Source organism: Lampris incognitus, chromosome 19, assembly GCF_029633865.1.
Source record: "Lampris incognitus isolate fLamInc1 chromosome 19, fLamInc1.hap2, whole genome shotgun sequence".
Lineage (NCBI taxonomy): Eukaryota > Metazoa > Chordata > Actinopteri > Lampriformes > Lampridae > Lampris > Lampris incognitus.
Window position 1 is genome coordinate 22,229,251 of NC_079229.1, and position 14,154 is coordinate 22,243,404.

At 41.3% G+C, this 14,154-nt stretch overlaps 1 protein-coding gene and 1 pseudogene across 2 annotated transcripts; both read left to right on the forward strand.

Moving 5' to 3' along the window:
- Positions 1-5,929: 5,929 nt before the first annotated feature.
- LOC130129913 (cAMP-responsive element modulator-like) lies at positions 5,930-8,897 on the forward strand. 2 transcript variants are annotated; one of them, XM_056299600.1, is made up of 3 exons: positions 5,930-6,067; positions 7,188-7,332; positions 8,649-8,897. In XM_056299600.1, exons 1-3 carry the CDS (start codon positions 6,037-6,039, stop codon positions 8,779-8,781), a joined length of 309 nt encoding a protein of 102 aa, XP_056155575.1. In that variant the 5' UTR covers positions 5,930-6,036; the 3' UTR covers positions 8,782-8,897. The 2 variants fall into 2 exon arrangements, with proteins under 2 accessions (XP_056155575.1, XP_056155574.1); XM_056299599.1 differs by having other exon boundaries at positions 5,938-6,067; positions 8,245-8,897.
- A 170-nt stretch (positions 8,898-9,067) lies between these two features.
- LOC130129621 (serine/arginine-rich splicing factor 7-like) lies at positions 9,068-12,298 on the forward strand (annotated as a pseudogene).
- The last annotated feature ends 1,856 nt before the right edge of the window (positions 12,299-14,154 follow it).

Genomic DNA, 14,154 nt, shown 5'->3' on the forward strand with positions numbered 1-14,154 from the left:
CTTTGATGTGTGGGAAGCTGGTACGCAAGGCCGTTATCTTGCTCTAGGATGCTAAATGTGTCTTGGTATTCGCTATCAAATTCATCTGGACAATCTTGGTCTGTATCTGACTCTGCATCCTCAGACTGGCTCTGCTCACCAAAAACACTGAATGCTTTAACAAAGTTTGAGCCATTATCCGTGGTAGTTCTAACCACTTTCCCCCGTATTCTATAGTCGCAGTGTATATCATCCAGGGCACCTGCAAGTACGTCAAAGGTGTGTGACCCTCTTAACCTCTTGCATGCCAGCACAGCAGATCTCCTCTCCAAGGTCTCCTCATCAATCCAGTGACACGTGACACCTATATAGCTTTGTTGGTGTGCAGACCAACAATCTGTGGTAGTGGCAACATAGCTGACATTACTAAGGTGCAATATCAATTTTGTCTTTATTTGAGATTCTGTTCTTAAGTGTGGGTCTGGAGAGCACTTTGCATTGAGGATTCAGTGCTGCAACGAAGTCTTTAAATGCTGGTTGTTCAACCAAGGAGAAGGGGTGGTGTCCTTTGCAAATAAGTCTGATAAGGTGCCTGTCAACTGTCCCTTGCGACACACGGATTGCACCACCCACTGCAAATCCGGCACTTAATTTGGCATGCTTGCCTGCTTGCCTGGTTGCTTGCTCTGCTTGTTTGTTCCTCCTAGCTCCTGCGCTGGCTTCCGTGCACATGCACTAAAATCAGCAAGTTTTGATGGATGCTTTCTCTGTGAAGAATAAAGGTGCACAATAGTTAACATAGGCTAGGCACACTCATATTTAAGAAATAACAATTAAGAGATACATTTCCCACGGGGCCTATGACATTCTAAAGCCAGTTTATTACTACACCATAAATGCAGTCTATTCTATCTATGCAGTGTGTTCTCTTAAATGAAATGACTTTTGTTGATGCATAACAGTGTAGGCTACTTGTTTCTATAGCCTACTTAATGCACTCCACTCTGTGACAGCAAACTGAGAATGTTGGGTGCTGTTTAGCTAATAGGCTACAATATAAAGTGCCTCCCTCTCCATATTTTAAACCATCATACCATCCCTTTGTCTTTTAAACGTCACATTTAGTGAACATTTTCAAAGGCCTGCACTCCCAATCCAGCGATAATTTTGATGGGCTATCACTGTTCACCCAAAGCTCATTACCGTAGTCTAAGCTACAGCTAACTACCCAGGGGCTAGTCAATAATACAGGAATTAAGCTGATTTCATAAAGAGACCGATTGCAACTACAATCATGCACTTGTTATATTATTTCTGATTGTCCTCTCGTAAAAACCAGTTCGTAAATGTTGGGTGATTCATGCCATCTACTTCGCTTAAGACGTTAGCAATCAGGGTGGATGCTAGGCTAGGCCAAAGTAACTGATATCATGAAGGCACATTTTGCTTAATGGAGGAAGGTTTTAACTAAACAATAATGTGGCGAAGTCGCTACCCCGTCAGAATTGTGCCGTCCTGTTTTACCCATCAGGCACTGCGTGCAGATTGTCAGTTGTTATTAAATGTTTTGTAAGTGTTTTATGTGGTTTTATGCGTTTATGTGATTACTATTTGTTGTGGTGTAATTCTAGTTGCCATTCTGTTGTGTTGTGTAACCTTGGCACTGAAACCCTGATCAACTTTGTTGTTCAAGTAGATGACAACCATGTATTGCGTCACATTTCTAGCAAGTTCTTGTCTCTGCGTGAGTTCAATAAACTAGGCTGAAAAATTACCTTTGCCGTTACTTCCGCGTTCGCCACAATAATTTATTGTAAACAACGTTAAGGGTACACGGGCAAAATCACAAATACTCTACTTACCGCCACATGCTTTCGCAGATTTGATGCGGAAGTTTTAAAAGCTGATAGCTCTGTCCGGCGGGGCAGGCACATTTTGCATTGCATTATGAAGCCATTGCCTCGTTTGCGTTTGAACGCAAAGAGCTGGCTGAGATGTGGCCAAGGATTTCCTTCGCTTTCCGACGCATATCTTCCACGAGAATCCGATGCCTCGGCTTGACAAATCATCAGAGTCGTTGACATCGACCTCCTCCATGCTCTCTATCGCTTACTCGGCACCAGCCATCATCCAACGATACAACATTCCAGTGGGAATTCCGCGCGCGCGCACGGCCGCGCAATTTCCTTTCGGGTTCCATTGGCCTAGGTTTTTTTTCTTCTTCCCCCATTTAATTTTTTACTCAGTAACGGGAGGGATTTCCATTGTAGCGAAGTAAAATACTTGGGTCAAAATGTACTTGAGTAAAAGTAAAATTACCTATTTCAAAAACTGCTTAAAAATTACAAAGTACTCGAAAAGCTACTCAATTACAGTAACGCGAGTAAATGTAATTCGTTACTTTCCACCTCTGAGCGCAGTATATAAAATTTTAGTTCGGGTTTTTTTTACATTTATTTGATTTTTCTCCCTGTTAAAGGGTTTTTTTTAGGGAGTTTTTCCTTATCCGATGAGAGGGTCTAAGGACAGGATGTTGTGTTGCTGTTAAGCCCACTGAGGCAAAATTATAATTTGTGATATTGGGCTATACAAATAAAATTAATTTGATTTGATTTGATTTGATTTGATGTGCAGAACGCTACGCAAAAACTTTTCAGCAGGGTAGCGAGCAAAGATCAATAATAATAATAATGGTAATAGTAACAGTAATAGTCATAGTAATACCAATAGCAAAGATCAACCACCCAAAAAGGTCTACCCTCCTTAACCCGAATGATCCCCGCCCCCACGGCATAAACGGATGTGACGTTTTATGGGCGTTTCTATATATCGAGCGACCGCCTCTTCCGGTCGCTACAATTTCTGACGTCATTAACCAGTGTTTCAACTGTTAAAATTGAATTTCAAACTTACTGTAATTCACTTTCTAATATAAACGTCGATATTCTAACTCTTGAAAATCAAATTTTAAATTTATTTATTTAAAAAGGGGGACACTAAAAAGCATCTCGTGCCCACGGTCGGTTGACTTTCGAATAAATGCCGCTCGTTTGCAAGATTGTTGAGGACCAAACTGTCAAAACTTCACCCAAATTTCAGGTTTGTTAATGTATAGATATATTTTTTTAATGTTTTATTATTATTATTTGGGGGTGGGGTGGACTGCTTTCGTTCAAGTTCACTGTGTTTCGCACCAACTATAGGACGTCGCCGTACATTAACGTTAGTGTTTCGCCGAGTCACTGCAGAAATTTATCCGCCATTTTGAAGTTAGCGGTCAATGTCAATTGCAGTTATTGTCAGTTTAGCCCAATAGTTAAACGCTATACGTTAAACCAGGTACTGATAGCTAATCTAGCTAACCTAGATGAAATTGTCGCTAACCTTAAGTATTTTTCATGCAAGCGGTTGTTTTTTTTTATTTTTGCTATATCACCTGTTCGATAGTAAGCCATCCCTTCACCTGTAATTTTTGTCCCTGAATCCTAAACTAAACTAGTTAGCTACAGGCTTGTAAGATTAATTAAGTAGGCTAGTTACTCCATCCATCATCCGAACCGTTTATCCCGCTCTCATGGTCGCGGGGATGCTGGAGCCTATCCCAGCAGTCGGACCCTTTATTATACTGGTTAGCGCAGCCTCCCGTGGTGCGGGAGACCCGGGTCGCCCCCCCCCCCCATTCGCTACAATATCTAGTTACCCCATCCACAGTAAAAAAAAAAATCTCACAATGAGGAGATACATGTCAATTAGCAACAGCGTTGGCTAGCTAAAATCCATGTCCTCCAACCTTACTTAGCCCACCTTTTCACCAGACTTGAAAATTATTGATAAGGAGTGCAGTGACTTAATTGCAGACTTCAGAGGTTGTTGTGTTGTCAAATTTTAGTGATGATTATAAAGTTTGGCTTCGTTATAAGTTGTTGGGAGAATTTGAACGTTATTTCATCAGTAAAATGATAATCTTCTATTAGACAATGACAAAAGGGAGAGCTGACAGTGATGGCTCAATAGCGGATTCCTCTTCCAATACTTCCAAAAAGACAAAGCAACCAAACAGGTAAACTATGTATTACCTAGGGCACAGTGACTGACATCACATCTGTACAGTCTTACCTATCATTAATTATTTCTCCTTCACTGAAAAATAATGAGAATAAAATGGGAAAAAATGTTAACCTATATTCACTCAGGAGAAGCAAGAGTAAGATGCCGCCGCCACCACCACTTCCCCCAGTTACCATCAAAGTGGAAGAAAAAGAGACAGAGGAGAAAGCACAGTCAACAGAGCTAAGTAATGTCTCTCCACTGGCGCCTTATCCTACAGCTGTATACCTGAACAACCACGGGCAATACAGTGAATTGTCCAGTGAATCTGTGTGAAAGCAAATTTACTACTACTATTACTTATTTAACTACTGCTACTGCTATTAATAGTGGGGTCACTGAAACTTAGTGCACTCGTATTGTCACTGTTATTTTTATTGTTATAAGTATATTTGACAGGTTTATCTTACACATTTATTGATGTGCTCTTAATTTAATGCAATTAGAGCAGACGTTATAGTTGATGCCAACACGAGCAGCTTCAGTAAATGAATAGTCCGTGGCTTGTTGTTAATGTGTTACCTAAGTTTTGTCCCCCTCTCCAGTTGCATTTCCTTCTGGAGGTCCCATCCAAATACCACAGGAGAGGATGGAGAGCCTGCCATCTGCATCCAGTGCACGACTACCAAAGGTTTTTCAAAACCCCACGGAAGCAGGAGAGTCCTCTCAGGAGTATTATATGTTGGCGTACGATGTGAGGCAACCAGGTAACATCAGGCTTCCCTGTTTGAGTTCTGCATTGATCGTGATGCACTTATACAGATAAGAAAAGGTAACCCGATGCTCACAATAAAAAAATGATCAATTTCATCTTAAAGCAGTGAGGTAATTAACACAAGTATTTTAAAGTGTTATGGTCTGTTTAAATTGGCTGGTGACAGGCATGGGCACAAGTCCATGAATACTGGGGTGGCATCCAGCGCTTTACCTGTGCCCCCGTCCATAGGGTTAGTGGTTGTGTCAGGAAGGGCATCCGACGTAAAATTTTGCCAAATCATCATGCGGATTGACAAGACCATATTGGATCGGTCAAGGCCCGGGTCAACAACGGCCGCCATTGGTACTGTGCCCTCTCAGGGTACCAATGGAAAAAATAAAATCTGCTGTGGTGACCCCTTAAAAACAGGGAACAAGCTGAAAGAAGGTCTGTTTTAAAGAGGCTTTTTTGAAAATTATCTTGTAAAACCATCTGTACTCAGGTTAGTATTCTGTACTAGCGCTTTGTATAGGGAAATATTAGTTAAGGATTCATACTTGGTCACATAAGAGTATTATGCATGGAGAATTTCAGTGATTTTTATTGATCATCCATTCTAAACCATTTTCTTGATAAGCAACTTGGATAACGGATGGACGGCTGCTTCAACGTACTTTATTTACCAATGTATTGCCAAAAGGGGGAGCCAGATCTCATACATTTAGTGTAAAAAAGGCAGTTTGCAGTGATAGTTTAGCACATACAACATTCCACCCCTACCATATGCTATAGAAATAAAAGGATATATCAGTAAACTGTCATTCAGTTACATTGGCAGGTTTTTCTTTTTAATTCTTTAACAGCATTGATGAGCTCTCGAGATTTTGTTTATGATCACAAATGGCTCTAAAACACAAACTTGTCTTGCTCTGGCATAATTTTGTTTAAATATTTGTACTCCAAGCCACCTTTTCAGTCTTGTGCTTTAGTCTTGTAGAAGAAAATTCCTCCCTAGCCAAAAGTCAAACAACCATGTCCCTGACTCATAGAGCAGTGTTGGGGGAGGGCTTCACAGAGCAAACCATGCTGTTGACATCAGGAGTCCAGTGATGTCATTGTGATGTCAATGCCTCTAATTGTAAATTGCACATATAGCCTAGCTGCTGACTGTGGTAACATTTCAGTGAGAGAGAAAACTTGAAGGGGAGAATTTCGCAATTTTCTTGGATCTTGGAGCAGTTTGGGAGCATAATATGGCTGTAACTGGAGATGAGACAGAATCTGGTATGTTAGCTATTATCTCTTATTGTCAGATCCTAGATGTCTTCATAACATTGTTCACCTTAAGTACTTATAGAGGAATTACTCTTGAACAGTTTTTGAATGAAGTGCAGTGATCTGTCTTGTTGAGAATGCATTTAAAGAAACTCAATTTATTAATCATAGTTTTGATTTTTTGTTTAAAGTAATTCAGAACCTGTAGATTTTGGGTTTGGCTTTTCAGACATGATATTGTTGCTATTGGTTTATTGAAGATATTTTCTAAATTATTACGATAAGGCTAAATAATTGCCTAGTAAAAATCTCGAGAAGATTCTGCTAAAATAATAAACCAACAGCTGAAATATGTTGAGAATTCTCCGTTCACTCAGCTGTGTGAAACAATCTGACTGCGATCAAGTACATTTCCACAGTGCCTGCTTGTCTCCACAGTCTCCCTCCCTCTCTCTCTCCTTCATTCAACTGTTCTCGCACTTTCTCTCCACCCCTTCTGTCTCTCTCCTTCTGTGAAATGCTTCAATGCTCTGCCCACTCAGAGCACATAGCAGCAGTGGCTAACGTCACCACTTTTCCTGGAACAGGCACCCAGTAGCGAGATGTAAATGCTAACCAGCGACTCTGATGCACATTGACGTCAGTTGCTGTGAATATAGGCAGCTCTTCTTGCAAGGACAACGCATCACAGAATTAATCATCAGCGTATTTCATGATATACATCGCAGCTAGTTCCAACAAGTGCACTGGGTAGAAGGAAATAGATATGAACGATATCCACTCTGAGTGTTTTTCCTCAGCACCATAAAAATTATCATACAAGTTTCTGTCTTAGTGGTATGCTGTACTATGTGAACAGCAGCTTGCATTGTTGCTGTGTCTACTTAGAGAAACAAAAGCATTTCTTACAAAACTAATTTGGACAGCCATTAAAAAAGCTTTAACATGTTTTAACAACTTTTTTTTTTAGCAAAGCTAGAGAAAGTTGTGCATATCAACCATCTCATTTGTCAGTGATACATATTATTCATTAATAATTCATAGTGTTGGGATTAGGATCATGTCACAGCACCCCACAGTTTTCCCAGTACCACACTGACTGTACTGCTGTCATGTTTTATGTCTACAGCGGCTACAGGGGACGTGTCGGCCTACCAGCTGCGGAATCCTAGCTCTTGTCTGCCACAGGATGTGGTGATGGCCGGTGTGCATGGCCCCCAGCAGCCTACCGAGGATGCCTCACGAAGGCGGGAGCTCCGCTTGATGAAGAACAGGTAGAGACGATGCAGCTCACACAGTGTTTTACACATAATAGCCCTGCCACTGTCACCTGCAGTCACTCAGTTGTTTTCATCTGGCTTCTGCTCTTGTGTTGAATGCATATTACATAGAGCACAATCTGTAACACACTAACAACACACTGACTAGTCAAAGGTGTGCTAACAAGTGCATGTAATAATATGTCCTATAAGTCTGTTGTTATCCTGCACCTAATTGTCCTCCGTCCAAGGTACCTACCTGCTAATTCTTGGGTTGTCTGTCTGCTCTCTGCTCAATTATTGTTGATGGGACTGCAGAGTGGGTTGGTTTGGCATGATTTACTAGTAGTTGTGTAAAGGATTGTATGTGTGGATTGGCCGGCTGTATGTGGATAAAACCCTTTATTTGCTGCTGGGTGAGGCTGATCACTTTCTGTATTTTAATTTTTTGCCATGGAACAGCCTCAGCATAGGTACAGCCTTGTTGCTGTGATCAAGTACTTATCACTAATGACTATGACAGTCTTTTTTTCTTCATTTTTTCCATGCATGATTCATATTTGATTTGTTTCCTGATGTTCTCCTTTCATAGTCTAATTTGCCATGGTAAATCATGTTTGAATTTGCTTTGCTTATAGCTTGATTTGGACTTTTGTCAATGTTTGGCCCCCTGCTCCTTCAGTTATTTCTATGTGTTTCTATGTGTTGTGCTAACAGACCATTACTAAACAACTTCATTACCATCTTAATCTTAACAATCTGTTCTGCCCTCGGCAAATGCTTTGCAGTGTTTAATGATTAGAGATTTTATTTTGCTATCATGCAATTGTTACAAGCTCCAGACAATGTTGTGTTGTATTTCAAATTTTAGAATGACTAGAGTGGCTAAAAAGACTTCCTCATGGAGACTGTTGTTATTGCTTCCAGGGAGGCTGCCCGGGAATGCCGGCGAAAGAAGAAAGAATATGTCAAATGTCTTGAAAATCGCGTGGCAGTGCTTGAAAATCAAAACATGACACTGATTGAGGAGCTTAGAGCCTTAAAAGACATCTATCAACAAAAAGCCGAATGATGGGCTGTCATAATTAGAGGGACTGGGACAGCGTGCGAATGTTTTCTTGAGGACTCAAATGTTGCTGATACTGACACACACACATACACAAATCCACACACACACACAAAAACTCCTTGTCCGTTCTATTTATTGTGTTGACACAATGATGTCCATGTTTCTGATTGAATATTCATGCAACACCATCAGCAAAAACTAAAGTGTTTTCAGGTCTGGATTATTAGTGAATATCACGAAGCCCTTGTGTTTCTTTGCGCAGGGAGGCTGCCAAAGCATGCAGGCAGAGGAAGAGGGAGTATATGAACTACTTGGAAACTCGCATCAGCATACTGGAGAAGGAAAACATGACGCTAAAAGCTAAGATGCAGTACCAGAATGTACACAGTATATGATTGGAGGAGAACAGTCAATAACCTGCCTATACATTTTTCTGAGACCTTGGGGGGGGGGATCAGATTTTTTGATTTTTCCTGTTTGTCTGAAGCCTTTGTAGTAATAAAAACAAGTTACAAAAAAAGAAAAAAAAATCTAATTATATCTGTTTATTACAATATGTCCTCTGTAGAGGACACCAGGACACTATATATAAAAACTATCCATTCATTTAAAAAACTTGACATAACCTTAATCAGCATTGTAACAACTTAGAAAACAGCTCATAAAACAACTCGGAAAGAGATGCAACACGATGAAGGCTACTGTCCATTCAAGAATGGTAATCTAGGAAGCATTCTAAGAAACATTTGTTAATCTTAGAGAGAAAGTTGAATCAGTTCATCTGGACACAATGTTTATTTGTTAATCTTGTTTACACAAAGGAACATGTCACATTTGATACACTTGATGTAGTATGTTCCCTTTACATCCTTGTCTTCTGCATCTCGACATACTGGCTGTCACCCATCTCTGGCAGACGTACCACCCCATACAACCTGTCACTGATTGGGCTTTGGCTTATACTTTTTGCTGGGAGGCATAAAGTCCTCTTCATTGTACTCACTGTCATTTTTTCATACCTCACAAGGCCTGGGCAATCAGCACCTCACTGAGACAAATCTCATAGTCAAGAAATTGGAGGTCCTTCTTGGCTGGACTCTTCAGTACCTTACATTCTCCTTTGTATTGAAGCTATGAGTTGGCGACTGTGACATAAAAAAAAGTACGTGCATGCACTGTCCACCTCTTGGTGCAGTTGCACATCCTGTAGAAGGTCAGCATTCAATCACTGCTGTCCATATTGGTGTTGTATTTGGCGAACTTGCATAATCTGGATACCTCTGGTTTCCCCTTTTCGCTTGCAGTCCATCTTAACGTGTGGCATTATTCTATGAGCTATAGACAGCAGAACCACCGTCTTGTTGTCACACCATTTGGTTTCAGCAAGCTTGGTCTTATGTGATCCCCTGATTACCATTGAGGAAGTTCCTCTTCCTTTTTATTGTTGTTCTTTGTCACAAATGATTTTACACTTTTTGGACACTCTGTTTTTCATAAGAGTACCAGTTATTGACATTCACCTTCTTCATTACATGATCCAGAAGCTTTACTGAGGTAAAGTGCCTCAGATGAGTCGCCTTTGGAATAGACCTGGTTAAGCGTAGAACTGCCTGTGCTCATATGACCAGACATTGCCTGTCAGTGTCAGTAAAAGTATTTTTCCCTGGTAGACTTCAAAGTCTAAGATTTTGCCATTTGGGGTGGCTAGAGTAAATACTTTCATTACAGTGGAGTTGGGCTTTCCCGGCGAGGACAGTGACCAGTAAATGGATCCATTTGCTCATCAGCGCACACTTTTGTAGGCCGAGCTTGACACAGACAGCCATTCCTCACCTTTTCTGAGTTCCTATCCTTGTCCTCTTCTATCACATAAAGATAAACTTTGTTGGAATTTCGAAGCCTCAGTTAATGACCTCTTAGCAAGGAGTCCACTACAATTGCCACTCTTGTTTTGGCAACCTATTTCATTTTAATTCTTGCATATCAAGACATGCCACGTAAATCGACATTCCAAAGAAAGTCTTCAGCTCCTCTGGTGTAGTGTTAAGTGACCTTACTGATAACAGAAACTTGCGCTGGTTGGTATAGGTCGACATGTTTTCAAACGCTACATTGTCGTTCCCAGTCTGTTCTGATATCAGCATCCTTATTTGGGTCATGTTGGACTTTTATAATACAAGTGTAATTTTTAAAAGAGAGAAACAAAAGAAAAGCAGGAGTACATTTGGGAGAAGTAGTGTTGGTGAAGATGCACATTATCAGCATTGTTATCTTGGCTTAAAATGTAAAATTAGCTCATCGCCTCAATTGTATTATAGCATGCATTGATGTATTTGTCTGATTTATTTGATTTCTTAAATTATTTTCTGCTTGTTTTCCTGTCATGCTTTTAATCCAGTGGTTTCTTGCAGTGTTTTTTGTTGTTGTTGTTGCATGCATTAAATGTGATCTACATAAGTGCCCTGTAATAATAATAATTCCAATTAACAGTAATATTTTGGGAAGTGATATGCTATTTTGGTGGGTAGCTAGTTATCCCAGTGATTGGATATGTGGATGGGTTTACTAACGTGCATGAAAACTATTAATTAGCTTCAAAAGCTTGCAAGAAAGATACACTAACATTAATAAGTTTTAGCTCCTGGTTGTGTGTGGTAGAAGAATCATCCCTGGTTGAAGTTGAGTTTTAAATCAATGGAGCTGTGGAACAAGAAAAGGAGAGATATTGTAGTACTCATCCCCCTGGAGTTCATCCCAGGCCACAGACTGTAAAGTCTATGTTGATGACTGAGGCAGTGGTGCTGCCAAGGGCGAGTTGGAGCACACGATCAGCTACTATGGCCCAGTGAGAAGCGTCTGGGTGGCCAGGAATCCACCTGGGTTCACTTTCATTGAGGACGAGGATCTCAGAGATGCTGAAGATGCAGTTAAAGACATGGATGGTGTCGTGGCAATTATCTAATTCCACTGTGACTTACAGTACTGTCACACGATTTTAATATGTTCAATGAACACAAGCATCTGAGCTTGAGTGCGTGCCCCGATCTCGGAGCGCACCATCTTTATACCATGTAGCAGAACAATGCCCATTGTTTCGATTACAATGTGTACCCAGTCTCTTTTGTCATGAAGAGAAGGTAGTTTCTACCACAATGGTGTGTACTCAGAGTCTCTCCCTCGCCCTGTCTTCTGTCAGGACCCTCCAGGACCACCTCCTGTGACACTCAAAAGGCTTTCACACATCCCTCTGTTATCAGGCCCTTACCATATTTACAAAGAAGAGGCACTTTTAACACCACCTTCGTCCTATTAAACATGAGGCCCGAGGCATCCATTCAGACGATGTAAACAGTATAACTGATCTGTGGTCAATGATTAAAAGTAAGCAACATACATATGTAAATTGCCCTCACAGATGGAAAGGTCCTGTGTGGCTCCAGGATCCATGTGGAAATGTCAACAGGACTATCTAGGAAGGGCCGTGGGCACCCAAGCAGACGCCATTTTGATCCCAATGACCGGTGTTATCAGTGTGGTGACAGGGGCCACAACGCCTATGACTGCTACCACTTCAGCAAGAAAGGACGATGTAGCAGGTCTTGCTCCTGGTCCCAGTCTCGCTCCAGGTCCCGGTCTCATTGCTGGTCCCATGGACGCTGCTATCGTTCCCGTTCCTGCAACCGAAGCAACAGCCAGTGCCACCGCTCTCCATCTTAATCTAAACGCAGGAGCAGGTCTGGCTCCCCAGCCCATTCTAAGTCTAGGACTCCAGTGAGAAGTCGTTCCAGGTCTCGGTCTCGATCAGGCTCTGACTCTAGGTCTGGCTCTCTGTCCCGCTCAGTCAGCCACAACAGGAACAGTCGTTTCAGATCAGGGAGTCCCAAGAGGAGTCTCACACCTGGAGATGACTGAGTGAAGAAGATTACTTGCACCAGCCCGCCCCCATCCCACCACTCACAAACACACACACACATTCCTCCCTAATCCCGTGGCCATCCCTGCCTGCCTCTGCAGCGTGACCCCCCCCCCCCCCCCAGGTACTTGTCTGTATAGTCTGAGCCATCAGATTTTGAATTACACTTGCTGCATGTGCTGTCTTGGGATACCAATGCAGTCACTATAGTGGGCAAGAGTCTTTTTCCCCACTTCAAAGAGAACGCAGATGACTTTCAACAGTGATTTGGGAAATTAAGATGGCCAATGGCAGTCGCTACCATTTTGCAGGATGAGATGACCACCGCTTCTATCGGTTTAGTGTTCCTCTAGGGAAGTTGCATTTTATTTTAATCCCCCCTTATTTTTGACGGCCCTGCACCCTGATGCACGTTCTTACCTTAACTCTAAAACTAGCTTGTCTTACGACGCCTGTCAAAGATAAATCTTCCTTTTTGTTCTAGCGGTCTATTAAACTGTCCACAACTACACACAAACGCAACTGACTCTCATTTGAAAACTGGATTTTTTGAAAAAAATATAATACTGGATGATTTTTGAGCTCGGGTGTGCAATTTAGTCCAATCCTTTTTTCTCACACTTGCAGATAAGAGCGGCCTGCCTGCCTGCCTTATAAAAATGGTCACATTCCCAATTCAGAGATTGATAATACATCTGATGCTCTAAAACTGCACTGCCCTTTTTACCAAGGTTATGAGCTCACTGTCCACTAATTGGATTTTCAGTATATACAGAGCTCTTAATTTGCAGTTGTGATGTTTTTGTTTTTAAATCTTCAATGTGATAAGTTTAATTTCTGTAAGGGCTGCTGCTTGACTTGGTCCTTTCCCTGGCTTATGATGAGACACAGTGGCTGTATTATTTTGGAATCAATCTCAGATTTAAAAAAACCCCCCAGTAATATTACAACTTTAAAATCAAACCGTATGTGTTACTACCTGCCCATAGTTTCTTCTTGCATTTCCTTTAACCTTTCGATCTGTGTTTCAGCCTCTGCTTGTTCCTCATGTGACGGGTATTGTTCAATCACCTTCAACTATCCTATGCAAACGTAACGGAGGTAGGAGGAATATGTTAAGTGAGTCCCGATGCCCCCTGCAGGAGACCTTCATGATTGAAAAGGATAAACTTTACCAAAAACTCACTAAAACTGTTCCTTGGATTTAAATATTTAACTTTAAATGACTTACTTTAAACATTTAAAGACTTACATTCCCTTCCAGTTGAAATGGGCAGCCATTTTGTAGAACCATAAAGTAGAAGTTCACAAGGCTGTGCTCCCCAAAACGTGACATCGTTCTAAAGACCAGGATGTACTCACTTGTAGGCACAAAAGCAATTAACATCCCATCAAGAATGGTCAGCAAGACAGAAATACAATTCTAATGTTCTCTGCAGAGGGCAAAAAGAAAGAAAGAAAGAAAGGCTTGGGTCTCAGGAGGATATGTTAAAAATGCCTTTTCTGTCACCATCACCATCACTATCTCTGCACTGTATTTATTACTAGGACGCACTGATTGGTTTTACTGTAGGTTTGTCTATATGGAGAGAGTGTATCATATGATAGCTTTTGAGATGGGTTAACTTCCTAGACCAACTATTTGAGATGTGTGATTGCAGTTTGACCAAGAAAAAGGCTACTTGAAGCAGAAAATGTTCAAAAGGAAACAGAGCCTCACATCGCTCGATGTACTCTTACTGTGTAACCAGAGGCTACATTGTCCCAACGCAGTCATAAAGCTCTCTTATTAGCTCTTACTGCATTTGTCACTTGTCTATTCAGGATTTGGTTCAGGGACTTGCTAGCAGCTTGC